At 41.3% G+C, this 17,500-nt stretch overlaps 1 protein-coding gene and 3 non-coding genes across 5 annotated transcripts in view; 3 read left to right on the forward strand and 1 right to left on the reverse strand.

Moving 5' to 3' along the window:
- LOC138957406 (uncharacterized) overlaps positions 1-4,962 on the reverse strand; it is a 13,867-nt gene extending 8,905 nt beyond the window's left edge. Inside the window, exons 1-2 of one of the 2 annotated variants that reach the window (XM_070328527.1) lie at positions 4,801-4,962; positions 612-780 (exon numbers count right to left, since the gene is read on the reverse strand). In XM_070328527.1, the coding sequence (XP_070184628.1) occupies positions 612-780; positions 4,801-4,840 (209 nt within the window). In that variant the 5' untranslated portion in view covers positions 4,841-4,962. The remainder of the gene's footprint in view (positions 1-611; positions 781-4,800) is intronic. The other variant, XM_070328532.1, reaches the window with a different exon arrangement.
- Positions 4,963-11,194: 6,232 nt separating this feature from the next.
- Positions 11,195-11,267, forward strand: Trnaf-gaa (transfer RNA phenylalanine (anticodon GAA)). Its single transcript has one exon. It is a non-coding gene; the product is annotated as a tRNA-Phe (tRNA).
- Positions 11,268-12,364: 1,097 nt separating this feature from the next.
- On the forward strand, positions 12,365-12,437 carry Trnaf-gaa (transfer RNA phenylalanine (anticodon GAA)). Its single transcript has one exon. It is a non-coding gene; the product is annotated as a tRNA-Phe (tRNA).
- A 771-nt stretch (positions 12,438-13,208) lies between these two features.
- Positions 13,209-13,281, forward strand: Trnaf-gaa (transfer RNA phenylalanine (anticodon GAA)). Its single transcript has one exon. It is a non-coding gene; the product is annotated as a tRNA-Phe (tRNA).
- Positions 13,282-17,500: the final 4,219 nt, after the last annotated feature.

A 17,500-nucleotide genomic window follows, 5' to 3' on the forward strand; every position in this document is an offset into this window, starting at 1 on the left:
GCGTATGTTTATAATAATAATAATGGACATTTATTAATCGCCGTTTCTCACAAGAGCTCACGGCGATTTACATTTTCATTTCTGCCGTGTGAGATGGAATTTGTTACACAATATATCACGCATTCACATCGGCCAGCAAACCTCAAGCCTATTAGGGCGAGCATTCACCTTTCACGGCCTTTATTCCAAGTCACACGGGTATTTGGTGGACATTTTTAGCTATGCCTTTTCAATTTTGCCAGGAAAGACCCTTTTGTCAATCGTGGGATCTTTAACGTGCACACCCCAATGTAGTGTACACGAAGGGACCTCGGTTTTTCGTCTCATCCGAAAGACTTGCACTTGAACCCACCACCTAGGTTAGGAAAGGGGGGAGAAAATTGCGGCCTGACCCAGGCCTGAACACGCAACCTCTCGATTCCGAGCGCAAGTGCGTTACCACTCGGCCACCCAGTCCCAGTTATGTGTGTTTGCGTGTATTCGTGCATCCGTGCGCGTGCGAGCGTACGTGTGTGTGCGTGCGTGCGTGTCGGTATGGACCGGCCGTACACATAAATACCCACTAAAACAAAACGTACCACACACACACACACACACAAGACAGTTTTTACCTGCACACAAAGTCGGGGTTGTCCTGGATGGCATTTTGGATCTGACCAATGTCCACGTCAAGAGACAGTCCGAGCTGGGAGAAGCAGTTTTCCTGTGCTTGTAACAGCGATGTCTGGTTTTTGCAGTCAACATCGGTCGCAGTTGCCAAGCAACAGCCACACAGCATACCTAACACATTATAATAAGAATTAAGCCCCCCCAAAAAATATATGTTGGCTGGGGTAACCCGACCGACCCTATTTTATCCCGCCGACCCTAAAACTTTTTTTTCATTTCTCAAAAAAACTAAAACTGTTGGCTCATTTTGCGAACCATACCCAGACTAAGTGAAGTAACCTCCTTTGAAATCGACTACATTTTAAAAATAAACTAAAAAAAAATGTTTTTTAAAGCCGACCTACTGACCCTATTTTGGGGGGTCGCGTTACCCTAAACCAAAATATATTTTTCTTTGGCCTAACAAGAAATGAAGTTGATCAGAGATCAACAGGGCGCAATCATGTTGTTGATTATTGTTTTAATGGAGGTTATTGTGTGTGTGTTTCGCGTGCAATAACAGAGAAGCAGAAGGTAGTACATGTACATCGTAACTATCTTCATGATAAGAGGGATTGTAATCATGTGTAAAAGAGACATTGACAGGCAGATTGTTTATCGGAAGCTGTTTGAGAATATGAGGAGGATTCTGTTGAAATTGTGATCAAAGTGATTAATGTAACGAAGCAGCACAGATGTACATGCCATGAGAGTAGTTGCTGATTGATGCCGGTGCTAGTATGTGAATGCACAAAAGAGTATTTGTAATCATGCTGACTATTAATTGGTAGAATATAGTCAATTTTTGTAAAGATTTAGTCAAGCAGTATGTAAGAAATTTTAAGTCCTTTGTACTGGAAACTTGCATTCTTCCAGTAAGGTAATATATTGTACTACGTTGCAAGCCCCTGGAGCAAATTTTTGATTAGTGCTTTTGTGAACAAGAAACAATTAACAAGTGGCTCTATCCCATCTCCCCCCTTCCCCGTCGCGATATAACCTTCGTGGTTGAAAACGACGTTAAACACCAAATAAAGAAAACACAAACAACACGAGCAGCATCAGCAGCGGCTACAACAACCAACTAACCAATGAACGAAAACAAAACAAGTAACCAACCAAAGAAACACACACACATCTAGAGCGACGGAAATTATAAACTTCGCCTGTGTCCTAAGTCGCAGATTCAACCGGATTGAAGTGGGATCCGGTAGGCGTAAGCACGTCACTCAGTGACCGCACCGTGCAAACAATTAATGCGCACACTCTCCACTGGTTTTAATTACACCTACGTATTTGAACGGAGCAGTCGGGAAAAGCTGTTTGTCTTCAAACTTGCGCTTTTGCTTTGATTTGTTCGTGCGGTAAGTTCTGCTGAAAATATTCTGAATTTATCAAATAATGGAGAAAACTAGTCAATTGCTTCTCTCTCTCTCTCTCTCTCTCTCTCTCTCTCTCTCTCTCTCTCTCTCTCTCTCTCTCTCTCTCTCTCTCTCTCTCTCTCTCTCTCTCTCTCTCTCTCTCTCTCTCTCTCTCTCTCTCTCTCTCTCTCTCTCTCTCTCTCTCTCTCTCTCTCTCTCTCTCTCTCTCTCTCTCTCTCTCTCTCTCTCTCTCTCTCTCTCTCTCTCTCAGCACTCTATTGAGCAAGTAGCTGAGCACCGTTTACTGGGACTTACTGTTGATAATAATCTCAAATGGCAGACTCACATCAATGGAATCTGCAAAAAAATTGCTAAAAACCTGTTTCTTTTGTCAAAGTTACAAAGCATTATTAATCTAGACACAAGAAAACTATTTTACAATGCCCACATAAAACCCCATATTGATTATGCTTCCATAGTATGGGACGGGTGTAGTGAAGTTCACTTGAAGAAGCTGAACTCGCTCCAGCGTAGAGCTGCTAAACTAGTTCTGCCCAGTCCATCTCTTTCTACAAAGGAAAAGATGAAAAGTATTGGGATGTTAAGCTTAAACAAGTCGCGTAAGGCGAAAATACAATATTTAGTCAAGTAGCTGTCGAACTCACAGAATGAAACTGAACGCAACGCAACGCAGCAAGACCGTATACTCGTAGCATCGTCACTCCACCGCCCGTGGCAAAGGCAGTGCTCGTGGAATTGACAAGAAGAGCGGGGTATTCGTTGCGCTGAGAAGGATAGCACGCTTTTCTGTACCTCTCTTCGTTTTAACTTTCTGAGCGTGTTTTTAATCCAAACATATCATATTTATATATTTTTGGAATCAGGAACCGACAAGGAATAAGATGAAAGTGTTTTTAAATTGATTTCGAAAAAAAAAATTTGATAATAATTTTTATATATTTAATTTTCAGAGCTTGTTTTTAATCCGAATATAGCATATTTATATGTTTTTGGAATCAGCAAATGATGGAGAATAAGATAAACGTAAATTTGGATCGTTTTATAAATTTTTATTTTTTTTTACAATTTTCAGATTTTTAATGACCAAAGTCATTAATTAATTTTTAAGCTACCAAGCTGAAATGCAATACCGAACCCCGGGCTTCGTCGAAGAGTACTTGACCAAAATTTCAACCAATTTGGTTGAAAAATGAGGGCGTGACAGTGCCGCCTCAACTTTCACGAAAAGCCGGATATGACGTCATCAAAGACATTTATCAAAAAAATGAAAAAAAACGTTCGGGGATTTCATACCCAGGAACTCTCATGTCAAATTTCATAAAGATCGGTCCAGTAGTTTAGTCTGAATCGCTCTACACACACACACACACACACAGACAGACGCACATACACCACGACCCTCGTTTCGATTCCCCCTCGATGTTAAAATATTTAGTCAAAACTTGACTAAATATAAAAAGCAGCTTTTGTATAATAAATGTTCATTTATGTATAAAGTCGTCTATAAGGACGCCCCAACATATCTTATACAACTCTTCAAATCATCTCCGTCATATTATTCAAACACTCGAAATAACCTTGCCTTGTCAAGGCCCCGCATCGATTTGTTTAAAACGAGTTTTTCTTATTCTGGTGCGTTCCTTTGGAATTCACTACCTGTAAATATCAAGTCATGTCTGTCATTATCTTCTTTTAAAAGACAGCTCCGAAAGCACCTCTCTAACGACTAAGTCGGTGTACAGTTTGTGCGAATGTGTGTGAGGATGTGTGAAAGAGAAAGTGTATAGTATGCTTCCATTAACAAGCACACTTTTGAATTTTTTTATATTTTTATTTTGTTATACTTTTCCCTACATAATTTTGTTTTATTTGATTTTTTGTGTGTGATTTATTTTTTATTTTTTATTCTTCAATGTGTTCTTTGTTTCATGTGTGTATTATAGTAGGGACTAGCTGTAAGAAAGGACCATATGGACCTAATGCTATCATCCCTCGGTAATAAAGTTTTCGAGTTCGAGTTCGAGTTCGAGTTCTCTTGTGTTTGTCTCTATCCCTTTAATAACCAGCAAACGTTACATCAAACGCACACACACACACACACTCACACTCACATCACACACACACACAAACACACACACAGTCACACTCCGTTTTCGGGGGATGTTTCACCGGTTCACTGACTCTCTCCCTCACGGTTACATGTGTAGACATGCAGTACTTCATGTCAACACCGCAGCTGAAGAGACTTACCAAGGAAGCGAGGGTCAAGAATTAAGACTGCTGACACACCGGCATAGGCGACAACGACGACATTATACATCCCCTGGCATATTCGTGTTTCACAATTAAACATAGTATTCTTGCGAAGAACAGACTTTCCTTTAGAGATCTTAAAACTTTTGCTTCGTATTCTTGACTGAGAAGAACTCGCGTTCGCATATATTATTCTTGCAAAGCACAAACGCTCATAGTATTCTTTCGCATACTTTTCCTACGTGTGTGGGGTGGTGGGGGTGGTGGTCGTTTTCAAACGGACACCCTACGGGGATATCTGCATTTTCCCCCAAACACACATACACACACACCAAAACACACTTAAACGCACACAAACACACCCATACACTCTAAAACACACACACACACACACACACACGCCGCGCACGCACACACACACACACACACACACACACACACACACACACACACACACACACACACTAACACACACACTAATACACATACTAACACACGTCAGTCACTACCAACTCACCGAAAACAAAAAGTCCGCAGAAAAAGTTCACGACAGCCATAGTTTCACTTAATGTTACACTTTGGATGGAGACAGACACAGAGACCCCCAAATTGTACCTAATGACACTCTTCGGCTGAGGGCATACAACTGTGCACGCAGAGATAGCGCATTTAAATACAAACGCCGTGCAGCAGACTGCGCAGTAAACACGGCGGTGTGGACTGATTCTGTCCAATGAAAACCAAGCACGGCAGTTATAAAGCTGAAACAGAGACTGTAGAGTACACAGAGACGCTTCATTCGGCGCTGAAAATTGAAACAGGAAGCCCTGTGGCGCCACCACGCGGAAACATGTAAAAACCTACTTTCCCTTTCCACAGCAGTAGCGATATCGTGCAGCACAACCATGGCCGCACCAAAAAGAAAACACAGCGGGGCATGGTCTTTGGCCATCAATTGCTCAAACTCACATGCCAAAGGCTTCAGAATGTTCAAATTTCCTGAGGAAGAGAGCAAGTGAGGATTGTTTTTTTGTTTTTTTTCTCTCGTTAAATGTCGGAAAATCAGTAAAAAGTGTAGCGTCGAACTGCGTGTATTCTACCAGAACAGAGAAAACACACACTGTACACAAGCTCAACAATGTGATTGCGCAGTTGTTTAATTAACATCAGGCTTAATTTTGTTTTGAAGGACAACTGAACAATTGATTCTATTCTTCGTCCAAGCCCGGCGCAAAAGTCGAAAACTTCTCAAACTAGAATACTTGTGACGATGCTGTTCAAAGTGTCATCCAGTCGGTCCGTACCTCGTTAATTCATCTCAATTCATGTGTGTGTGTGTGAGTGTGTGTGTGTGTGCGTGTGTGTGTGTGTGTGTGTGTGTGTGTGTGTGTGTGTGTGTGTGCGTGCGTGCGTGTGTGTGTGTGTCAGTGTAACTCGGACTCAGAGAGAGAGAGAGAGAGAGAGAGAGTGAGAGAGAGAGAGAGAGAGAGAGAGAGAGAGAGAGACAGAAAGAGAGAGAGAGAGAGACAGACAGAGAGACAATGACAATGACAATGACAAATCTTTATTTTTCGAGGGTGACAAGAATAAGCATAGATATGCTTTTTTGCATCTGGCCCTCACCCTAAAGAGGGACTAAACTATTTTACTATAACTATGACTAGGGAAGAAAGAAAAAGAGAGAGAGAGAGAGAGAAAGAGAGAGAGAGAGAGAGAGAGAGAGAGAGAGAGAGAGCTTTCTGAACAAGAAAGAAGCAACCGATAAGAAATAAGACAATCATCGATCGATCAAGATTCTTTAATTAAAGTCAGCTTGGTCACAATAATGTTGTTTAAGTTGCTGTATTTTACAGTTTTCCTTACATGATAATTTCTTAGCACCGTGCAATTGACTACCCATTTCACTTTAGAGGTGCTGGGACGAAGCCAAGTTGACTAAATGCCGCCTTAGTTACCGATTTGACCGGTACTATTTCCTTAACGATTTATTCCTGACATATTTTCTCAGGCTTAAGTGACCATGTATACAGTATGTATTTGTATTTGACTAAAACACACAAAAATAACGACGGTTAGTTCGTGAAAAGACACTGACTTGAATCATGTTTGCATAACTACAGCGATGCAGCGGGTATTGCCGCCTAAGTAAATTTGATTTAATTTTAATCTACACCATTTTCTGCGGTGTTTTTATGGTCATTTTATTTTAAAAGGATGTTCACAAACAAACATATTTTTTTGTCCAGTTACTTTTTGCAGCACTGTCAGCCGGACAGAACAGGCAGTATGTTGATACAAACGTGATAAAAACACAGCCGACAGCAGCCGCTTTTCGCGAGCTACCTTGTGCGGCAGGGAGTGGCTCTTTTCCCGCGCGCTGGCTGGCCGGTCTCACTTTCGCACCGCAGCGCAAAGAAGGACAAGGAACTTAGTCGATAAATATCGACAGGGGGCGGACAAATGGTTTACATGTGAAATGTGTGTATATGGGTGTGGTTCTGAAACAAACAAACCATGTGAACCCCCCCATCCCACCGCTCGCGGGCTGAACGACTGACGTCACATGTCGCTTCGGTCTTTTCCTGAGAAAAACACCGCGTGTACATAATACACAATTCGATCGCGTAGCACTGCCAATGCACATTTTCGCAACGAAAACCGTGCTACTGTTTCTTGTGTGTTAAATCTGAAAGCAATATAAGTGAACGAACAATTGAAAACTGATATCACGTTACTAAACTCCCAAAAGTAATAAATTACTTCTGACTGCGGTACACAATACGGCAGTCACCTCTGCGAATGCTGTCGAAGAATCTAACCGAAAGTAAACATTCTGGGAATCTACGCGCATCGGCCTTGACGCAAGTTCAATACTTAGCCAATGAGCGCGCCGCGGCGAAGTTGGCCGCTGTAAGTCTCGCAGCGCTGGCTGGCTGAGCGAGTTGCGTGTCCATCCTTTTTTGGTCCAAGCCGCACCGGAGACCAGATTAGTAGGTGCTTGATTTTGGTATTTTGATTTTACATAACATTAAACCTTTCTTGGGGTTCATGGTCATGGCAACAGCCATAATAATATTATATCATGTATAATATTACATTTCAGCATATTTGAATTACATGTCATCATACCAAACTGTCATACATTTTTATTCCTACATCATTCTGATTGATCACAACCAAACCTACTATCAGTGGACACATCCAAATGTAAGCGCCTGTTCTTGACAACTTTTAATCGATCTAAAAATAGCAACTTGCTGGGCCCTCTGCCGCCAACAGACACTGTTTGGCCTGTAGGTAAAATGTACAATGTATTTTCTGATTTGTGCACAAAAGCTTTATTTCTTTTTTCTTTTTTTTAACATAACAATGTTTAATGTCACTGTATGGTTAAAAGACCATGGTCATATTTGTAAAAAAAATGTTAAATTAGAAAATAAATAACATTTTGGTTCATGATTTTTCCTACACCTGTGCTAAAAATAAGAAATAAAAATGTCGGGTATATAAGTCTCTCAAATACAGCTAGGTATGAATGGCTCGGTTTGAGTTTGTTGCAGTTGACCCTGCACAATGCGACATATCATGTTTTTGTTGAACAATTTTGACGTCACCCCTCCCATAGGGTGACGTATTTCACAACTTCCTGTGTTACACAAACTCTGTGATGACCAATTTTGACGTCACCCCTCCCATAGGGTGACGGATTTCACAACTTTCTACAGATGAACAATGTTGCCTCCACCCCTCCCATAGGGTGACGGATGTCACAACTTCCTGTGTACACAAACTGATGACGTATTTCACAACAAAATGGCGCTGCCCATGGTCAACCTCTAAACTATCCGTATAGAATGGGGGCGTCCTCGCCCCCATAATGAAGCGTCTCTGTATACTCTATAGTCTCTGGCTGAAACAATAAATCCTAACAAGGTGTTGAATGTCCGGATAGCTAGGATGAGTTACTGGACGAGGCGTGTCAATAAGTCACTGCCAGCAAATCACTCTGCCTACATTATAAACAGTCTTCTTGACATAGAAAATCATGATAGCAAGGGAAAAACAATTATCAATTCCGGCCTCGGATATCTGGAATTATTTGGACGGGGAGAGTCAATGCGTTACGGTCACGGCTTGCAAATTAATCTGCCTAAATAATAAACAGTCCTCTTGTCATAGAAAATGATAACAAGGGGAAAATATTCTCAACAAGGTGTCAATTCGCGAAGCATGCGACCGTAGTACTTACCACTGAGCCTATGTCCCTTCTTTCTGAGCACATTTTTGAGTAAACATGACCAAAACATGACCAAAATCTGTGTTGCTTTTTGCGAATGTGTATACTTAGCGTGTCGTATTACGTAACTTTTCCAAAAGAACTAAACAAATATTCATATTAATTCAGGGTTTTAGGTTAAAAAATCGTGACTTTGCATGCTAAGCAAAAATTGGATGAGGCAATAGGTGCCAAAGTTTGAGGCAGATCCGAGTGCTGGTTTACATTTGCTGGAGATGGGAACACACATGAAAAATTATCGATCACCGTCAGTGGTACTGAGTACACTACCCGTGGAGACTAACAGTCCTGGGCCTGTGCTTACTTGCCTGTCTCTGAGCGCTGTGCTCGCTGTGTTACGCTTTTGTGACGCGCAGCGAAGGAAGCACAGGCCAAAGGTCAGTTTATCTCCACAGCTACTGTACACATTACCAGGGACGGTGATCGATAAATTATCTTGCGCGTTCCTGTCTCCAGCCTTAAACTTTGGCACCTATTGCTTCATCCATGTTTTGCTTAGCATGCAAAGTCACGATTTTTTACCCTAAAACCCTGAATGAATATAAATATTTGTTTAGTTCTTTCGGAAAATGTACGTAATACGACACGCTTATTATACACATTCGCAAAAAGCACCACAGATTTAGGTCAGCCTATTGGTCATAACTTCTGAAATTTCCAAAGCAAATCATTGAGAACTTGAGCAGATATGGCTCTTTGGGTGGAGGACCCCCTCAAAAATGGCCGCAAAACGTGCCTTTTTTGGCCTCTGAAACGGTTGACACCTACCGCATTTGACAAAAGGCTACATAAAGACTAGAGAAGGCAGGTGCATAAAACAAAATGTTCTGAACAGAAAATTAAAATGGCCTTTCCAATGGTTGTCAGAAGTGTTTGGTGTGTGCATATTCTGATTTTTTGCATATTTTAAAATACAGGGCTATGGTTTTTGTCAGGTCGATTTTAGGGGTGACTTTGTTTGACAAGCTGTCACGGGATGCCTATACAAAGTATCATCAATCGGACAAATGATATGTACAGCTGACATAATTACCTTTTCGAGCATATAAAATTCAACTAAAATGAATTGCGTTTTAATGCGTTTCTTAGTGTGCGAAAATTGTTGCAATAATTGTTTGGCCAAGTTTATGTAGAAAGGTATGTTATTAGAATTTGCGCCAGCAAGGTGCGCGCGCATCATCGTATCGGCTGCTACGGGGTGGGTGACTCCGTTTGTACATAGACCATTTATCCTGGACCGCCAACTAGCTCTCTCTCCGCTCTTTCTCTCTATTACGAGGTAGCGGCCTCTCGCATTTAGGAACCTACGCTTACATGGCCTTTCAGAAATCAGGGGGATGTCATATCCGGTGTCGATTGTAAACATGGACGAAGTTGCCGAGGTAAGTTCTGAAAATGCTAAAATAAACTCAGCTAAAGTGCATATGGAACATGTTTTTCGATGAGTTTTGTTAAGTTTTGTTTGGAGTTTTGGAAAATCCAGTTCATTGTCACCTCCCATTGTCACAAATAACTGGAGCGTGCTTTCTTTTCACTGTCTTCGAATCGCTGGCCTTTCAAACAGGACGCTAAGCGCCCCTCAGTGAAAGTCGAGCGTCATAACCTCGAAGAGTCACGTGACGGGTTGGCAGTCCAGGCTATTTGGTCCGAGTATGGTTTGTACTGTACTAGGCTGCTTCGCTATGCGATGGTTAGAGTGTTTGGGGTAGCGAAGTGCACTTGGCTACATCTATATATTTTTGAATTCAGAAGAAGATGAGGAATACAATGCAATCATTTTTTTCATCTGTCCCTGAATATTTGATTTTAATGACAACTTTAATGAGCAAATTAATTAACTTATTTTAAGCTTCCGAGCTGCAAAGCAATATCATAATCCGGACTGAGTCGAATATTGCTTGACCCAAGTTTCTATCAATTTGGTTGAAAAAATGAGGGTGTGACAGTGCCCCCTCAACTTTCACAAAAGCCGGATATGACGTCATTAAACCAATCTATCCAAAAAATGAAAAAACCCATCTGGGGATATTATACCCAGAAACTCTCATGCAAAGTTTCATGAAGATCGGTCCAGTAGTTTTATCGGAATCACTTGTTATACACACACACACACACACACACACACACACACACACACACACACACACACACACACACATACACACACACACATATTTGCATACATACACCACCACTCTCGTCGCGATTCCCAGTCTATGTTAAATCATTAAGTCAAAACTTGACTTAATGTAAAAAGGGGGCCACAAATAACAACAACCCCAATAACAACAACAGCAGCAACAACAGCAACAGCAAACGACAACAACAACAACAATAACAACAACAACAACACCAACAACACCAACAACAACAACAAAAATAACAGCAACAAAATAATTCTGACATACTTAATATTCTGGTCGCTTTACAGTTCCTCTCTCCCCTCTCTAACAGAATGGCTGTTTTCGTCCCGTTCTGCGCCATACAGATCCAACATCATGTCAGACAATCGATCATGTGTATGTCAACCATGCGTGAATTCACTTGACACTTGTCAGATTTGCCAAAAGCCCAAGCCCTAAACTAAACCAAGTTTTCCTCCCTTTTCCCGTCAGCCGGAATAGCTCAGTTGGGAGAGCGTTAGACTGAAGATCTAAAGGTCCCTGGTTCGATCCCGGGTTTCGGCACGGAACACTCCCGGCGGTTGACACAATAATTTTGTTTTTTCGTTTGTTTTTCTCTCTTGCGCAACATGTATTAAACATATTCTTCCTTCCTTCTTTTCTTCTTTTCTTTCTTTCTTTCTTTCTAGGGGATGCGTGCTTTTACAATAACGGGAGTAAGCTTCTCTGATTAACTTGCTTAATTGTAAATACATCAGTGTAGACGAGGATTGTTTTCATCTTAACGCGGTGACCCGCTTTTTTTAATCACCTAAAGTGATTTCATCGTGAGGGCGTTACATTTATTTTACCATTATTGTTCATTCTCATCGTTGTGGGGTTGGGTATAGACGGAGTAAAAGAAATAAAACGCTTGACAAGTAACAATGAATCGGTTGGAAATAAACTAAATGTTTCTACCACCGGAAAACGTCTATTGTTAACGGATAACGGACACGTTAAAAAGCCAAAACCAACAATACACTATAAATAAAATAAAAAACAGGGTGGGAAAAGTAACAACAACAACAACAACAACAACAACCCCAGCAAAAACAACAGCAACAAAATAATTCTGACATGCTTTTTGTGTGGTCGCTTTACAGTTCCTCTCTCCCCTCTCTAACAGAATAGCTGTTATCCTCCCAGCCAGGGGCTGATGGGGTCTATGTCGACCAAAAGAGTGGGATTCCCTGTAGGTGGAGTTCCCGGAGAGGGATTCCCTGTATACAGGGAATACCACAGGATTTAGTTCCTGTAGCGTGTTGCTGATATCGCTGAAAGTCACTTGATGCTTGGCGACATCGGTAGAATTTGATGTTTTTCAATCTTTTTTGATATTTCTTAGAAATTCGAGTATGGTTTGCAAGTTTTATTGAAAAACTCCACCCTGTGGGATTCCCTGTATACAGGGAATCCCCCTCCAGGAACTCCACCTACAGCGAATCCCACTCTTTTGGTCGACATAGACCCCATCAGCTGTACTGGGCCAAACAGATCCACCAAAATGTCAGCAAATCGATCATTTGCATGTCAACCATGCGTGAATTCACTTGACACTTGTCAGATTTGCCAAAGCCCAAGCCCTAATTTAAACCGAGTTTTCCTACCTTTTCCCGTCAGCCGGAATAGCTCAGTTGGGAGAGCGTTAGACTGAAGATCTAAAGGTCCCTGGTTCGATCCCGGGTTCCGGCACGGAACACTCCCGGCGGTTGACACAATATTTTTGTTTACATCAGTTCTTTTTTTCGCTCTTGCGCAAAATGTATTAAACATATTCTTCCTTCCTTTCTTTCTTTCTTACTTGTTTTTTTTCTTTCTTTCTTTCTTTTCTTTCTTTCTAGGGAATGCGTGCTTTTAGAATAACGGGAGTAAGCTTCTCTGTTTAACTTGCTTAATTGTAAATACATGTAGACGAGGATTGTTTTCATCTTAACGCGGTGACCCGGTTTTTTTAATCATCTAAAGTGGTTTCATCGTGAAGGCGTTAACATTTTTTTACCATTATTGTTCATTTCAATCGTTGTTGGGTTGGGTATAGACGGAGTAGAAGGAATACATCGGTTGACATGTGACAATGAATCGGTTGAAATTGAACTAAATGTTTCGACCACCGGAAAACGGCTGTTGTTAACGGATAACGGACAACTTAAAAAGCCAAAATCAACAATAAACTAACAAATAAAAAAGGGGGGGAGGGGAAGTAACAACAACAACAACAGCAACATAAACAACATAAACAACAGCAGTAAAATAGTCCTGACATACTGTATATTTAGGTTGCTGTACAGAACCTCTCTCTCCTCTCAAACAGAATGGCTGTTGTCGTTCCGTTCTGCGCCAAACAGATCCACCAAAATGTCAGCCAATCGATCATGTGCATGTCAGCCATGCGTGAATTCACTTGACACTTGTCAGATTAGTCGAAATGTAATCTAAACCGATGTTTCCTATCCTGTACCGTCAGCCGGAATAGCTCAGTTTGGAGAGCGTTAGACTGAAGATCTAAAGGTCCCTGGTTCGATCCCGGGTTCCGGCACGGAACAGTCCCGGCGGTTGACACAATTTTTTTGTTTACATCCGTTTGTTTTTTCGCTCTTGCGCAACATTATTGAACATATTTTTCTATCGTTTTTTATTCTAGGGCCATGAGCCCTAGTACTACGCTGGCGTTGGCTCACATGTATGTATAGCTGAAAGCTTATGGGTGTTGGCAGGCGTTTGCGCATGCGCTTATGTCGGCCTTCTTTTTTTTTTTTGATCCCCGGACATGATAATGCTTTATGATCGTGTATTTGTGCTATTCAAGGGCGCTTTATAAAATGCGATGGGTGACAAACGACAAATGTCCATGTAAATAAAATTCAACCAGTTTTTATATTTTTATAATTTATTGCCTGTCATGAGCGAAGGTTTGGTGGCCTAACGGTTTAGGCGATGCGCTGCGAACAATGTAGTCCGGGGTTCAGGCTCCGCTTGCGGCGAGTATATTAGATTACATTTTTCTTGGTCTCCTATTTTTGTGAAATCCTTCTGGAGTGCAAGTGTCAGTTGACACATTTTTTAAGGTCGAATTAGTTTTTAATAATAATTTTTAGAGCGTGTGTTCTGCGCTTGTTCACACTTGTTCAAAATGCATACTCATGATACTGGGCAACTGAGCGACATCACTGACTTACACGACCGAGTTGCCTCCCCTCTTTTTTTCTAGGGCAAGCCCATGATTTCACAAGTTGTAATCTGCACGCCGGCACGCGTCACAAGTGTATCATCTTACAAGTTGTAATCGATATGCGTCACAAGTCTTACAAACTACCTGTACCAAAGAAACTGTTCTATACTATTTTTTCCCAGTTTTGCCAAGTTTTTGATTTCTGTCTGCATCCAGTCGCCTCCCTTTACATACTATGCACACCATTCGGCGTCATTGCCATCAGATTGTACGGTCAGTTTCCCCTCGTCCCCAGCTGGGCATGCACAGTCCAAAAAGTACATACAATGTTTTTCTATCGCCTAGTTTTGCCGAGTATTTGAATAGCGTTTGCAACCAGTTGCCTTTTGAAGTTTTTTTAAATTTTTAAATTTTGTTTTTACACAATATGCATAACATAGGGCGCCATTGTACCGAAACTGTTCTATTCTATTTTTTTTCTCTGTCTGTCTCTCCTCCTGTCTATCTGTCGGTCTACTTGTCTGTCTGTCTATCTCAGTGTCTCTCTCTCTATCTCTCTTTTTTTCTGCCTCTCTCTCCTTCTGTTTGTCTGTCTGTCTCTTTCTCTCTCTCTCTTTCTCTCTCTGTCTCTCTCTCTGTCTCTCTCTCTCTCTCTTTCTCTCTCTTTCTCTCTGTCTCTGTCTCTCTCTTTCTCTCTCTCTCTCTCTCCTTCTGTCTGTCTGTCTGTCTGTCTCTCTCTTTCTCTCTCTCTCTCTCTGTCTCTGTCTCAGTCTATCTCTCTCTCTTTCTGTGTCTGTCTGTCTGTCTGTCTGTCCCTCTCTCTCTCTTTCTCTCTGTCTGTCTCTGTCTGTCTGTTTGTCTCTCTCTCTCTCTCTCTCTCTCTCTCTCTCTCTCTCTCTCTCTCTCTCTCTCTCTCTCTCTCTCTCTCTCTTATTTATATGTAAGGATAGTGAGAACCGGACATTATTCAGTGCACTCGATCAGCTGAATGGCTAATCACGTCTTAGTGTACTTGTTTTTCTTTCCAAAAACAGTCAACAGGAGAATAGGGACAGACATCAAGTTCATGATTTGTTTTACTAGTGCGCCTTGCACCATCGGCGTAGATATGAAAATATCCCATTACAATTCCATTATGTGCGTCAAAGGGCCCGTTGGGATTACGCACCACTGTGCCACTCTATGTCTACTTACATCGGAGTACAACATTCGGATTAAGCAAAGCAAAGCCCACGACCAAGCTGAGTGTCTCGCGACTGGGGTGGGCTGTGATTGACCGTTGACCTCACCCCGGCATTGAAACAACAACTCTCCCGCTGAGAGGGATAGTTAGACACCGACACTAGGTACCTTTTTGTATCAGTGAACGAGCGCGGGCAGCCTCTACTGGAAGCGCTCTGGAGATAATGATAGGGTTTACTCTGTCGAGTCTTCATATCGAACCATTATTCTTGCGTGCTCCGCCGCTGGTGTTATGCAATATGTCTAGGTTTCACAAGAATTCCTTGTTTTGGTCACCGACACACTGAACATTTCTGTACGCGAAGAACTGTCACCATTGCATTTATTTTGCTCTTTTTCTCATTTTGTTCATGTTGTTTGAACACCGTGTTAACTATTTACAGGAACTTCGTAACTTGTTACTAAAACTAAAAGTTCCGCAGCAGAATCGTCACTGCATATGACATTTTGTTATTTCTTGCAATGTTTTTAATTGTTACTCGTTCTTCTCACTCTCTTCGTGTTGTTTTTACACTTTGCAAATAGTTGTGTTTGTGTGTGCTGTAGTAAGTTCCTCACGAAACACATTTTCTGCCACTCTGCATTTGACATAATTTTAAAAATGTCGGGTCTTCTTTGTTTGAATTCTTCGCACTCTGTTCATATACATGTTACTCTGTATGTCTTCTTTGCAATAAAATGGGTATCATTTACTCAAAGTTTCTCAACAGGGAGATCTTGCAGTGCATGTGACATTTCGTACTTTCGTACAGTATTCTTTGTTAGCTCATTTGTGGTCTTTTGCTCAAAGTTCTTCAACAGGGAGATCCAGCCCCATTGCATTTGACAATTTTCAATCTTTATTCGTCTGTTTATTTTTTGTTCGACTAATAACTTCATTGTTCTTCGTTGCAAAACGTTGGGTGATCTTTTACTGCCTGCAGTGATGACCATATCACCAAGAAAATTACATGGTAATTTGCATCAAGATTGCAGTATATTTCAGCCGGCCAATGATTGACAGTGCACTGCATCAGATCTGCTCTCATTGCTTTACTTATCATTGCAAGGCTCAGAACAATTCATGGGAGCAGTGAGCTGTTTTATGCTATGACATAACTGAACCCAAGTGACCTGGATACCATTTTATTTTAAGGAACATCACTTTGATGGTTTTATGTTATGTGCAGATTGCTCATTGTCATAATACATTAGTTGGGTGGCTGCTTCATCCGAGTCACGTTGTGTTACATGTTACTGTGATTATGTGTGGATTGGTGGGCCTCCTTTTTAGTCACTTTTCTTCCACTGATGATACCGTGATTGAAGTTGCATTGCTGCTCCCACCTTTGATTCCCGTTTCAGTCGTTCATGTTTCTGTATATGAGTGGATTGGGGTCATTCAAATGACATAGTATACATTAATCAACATTAGACAATCAATGCCTTCAATACAGCAATTGCAGGCAGGATCAGGACATTTCCCATGGATGAATGCGTTCATATCATTGATTAAATTTGCGCATATTGCGCAAGTGAAACTTTACAACGAAGGGGTTATTTTTTTCAGTCATTTGAATTTAACAAATATTTTGATAGTTGTTGTGCATGAACTTTAGTTCGTCCACGACCATTCTACAAAGTTTCGAGTCTATAGGTAAAATGGTCGGACATTTACCTTTTCTCCAAAACTGAGGTGTTATCAAATTACACCTCCGAAATTGTCAATGGCGCGGAAGCTTTCCTGAATAGGCATGGCCTTGAACCCAGCTCTAACTGCTTTCTTCGGGTCACCAATGATCTAGGGGATTCTTCTTCTTCTTCTTCTGCGTTCGATGTTGGATCTAGGGGATGAGGCGTGTGTTTGTGCATACTCTAAAAATACGACTATGGCTGCACCATTGGAACCCCTTTCATGACCGTGCCTAAACATGGCAAAATACGGTATAAAGGAGTTAGTTTGATTTTACGTTGGAACGTTCTTTTATGCGGAGTTCCATTCTACGTTTTCAAAGTCGCACACACAACTAATCCCCCCTCCCCCATGTTCTACATCATGTTTTGGCCCTGTTGATCTCTGATCAACCCTTTTTTCTTGTATACTGTTGTTTTGCTCTTACTTTCTCCCTGTTCTACCTCGTTCTTTTGTCAGGTGGAGACAAGACTTCATACCAAGAACAAGATTCATTCATTTTATTTTTTTGTCGTTCTTTGTTTGTTTGTTTGTTTGTTTGTTAGGTTGGTTTGTTGGTTGGTTAGTTGGTTGCTGGCATAATTGGTGGGTTGGTGGGTTGGTCGGTTTTGTTTGTGGTTTTGTTTATTTGTTTGTTTGTCTGCCTGCTTGCCTGCTTGTTTGGTTGATTGG

Source organism: Littorina saxatilis, linkage group LG2 (genome assembly GCF_037325665.1).
Source record: "Littorina saxatilis isolate snail1 linkage group LG2, US_GU_Lsax_2.0, whole genome shotgun sequence".
NCBI lineage: Eukaryota > Metazoa > Mollusca > Gastropoda > Littorinimorpha > Littorinidae > Littorina > Littorina saxatilis.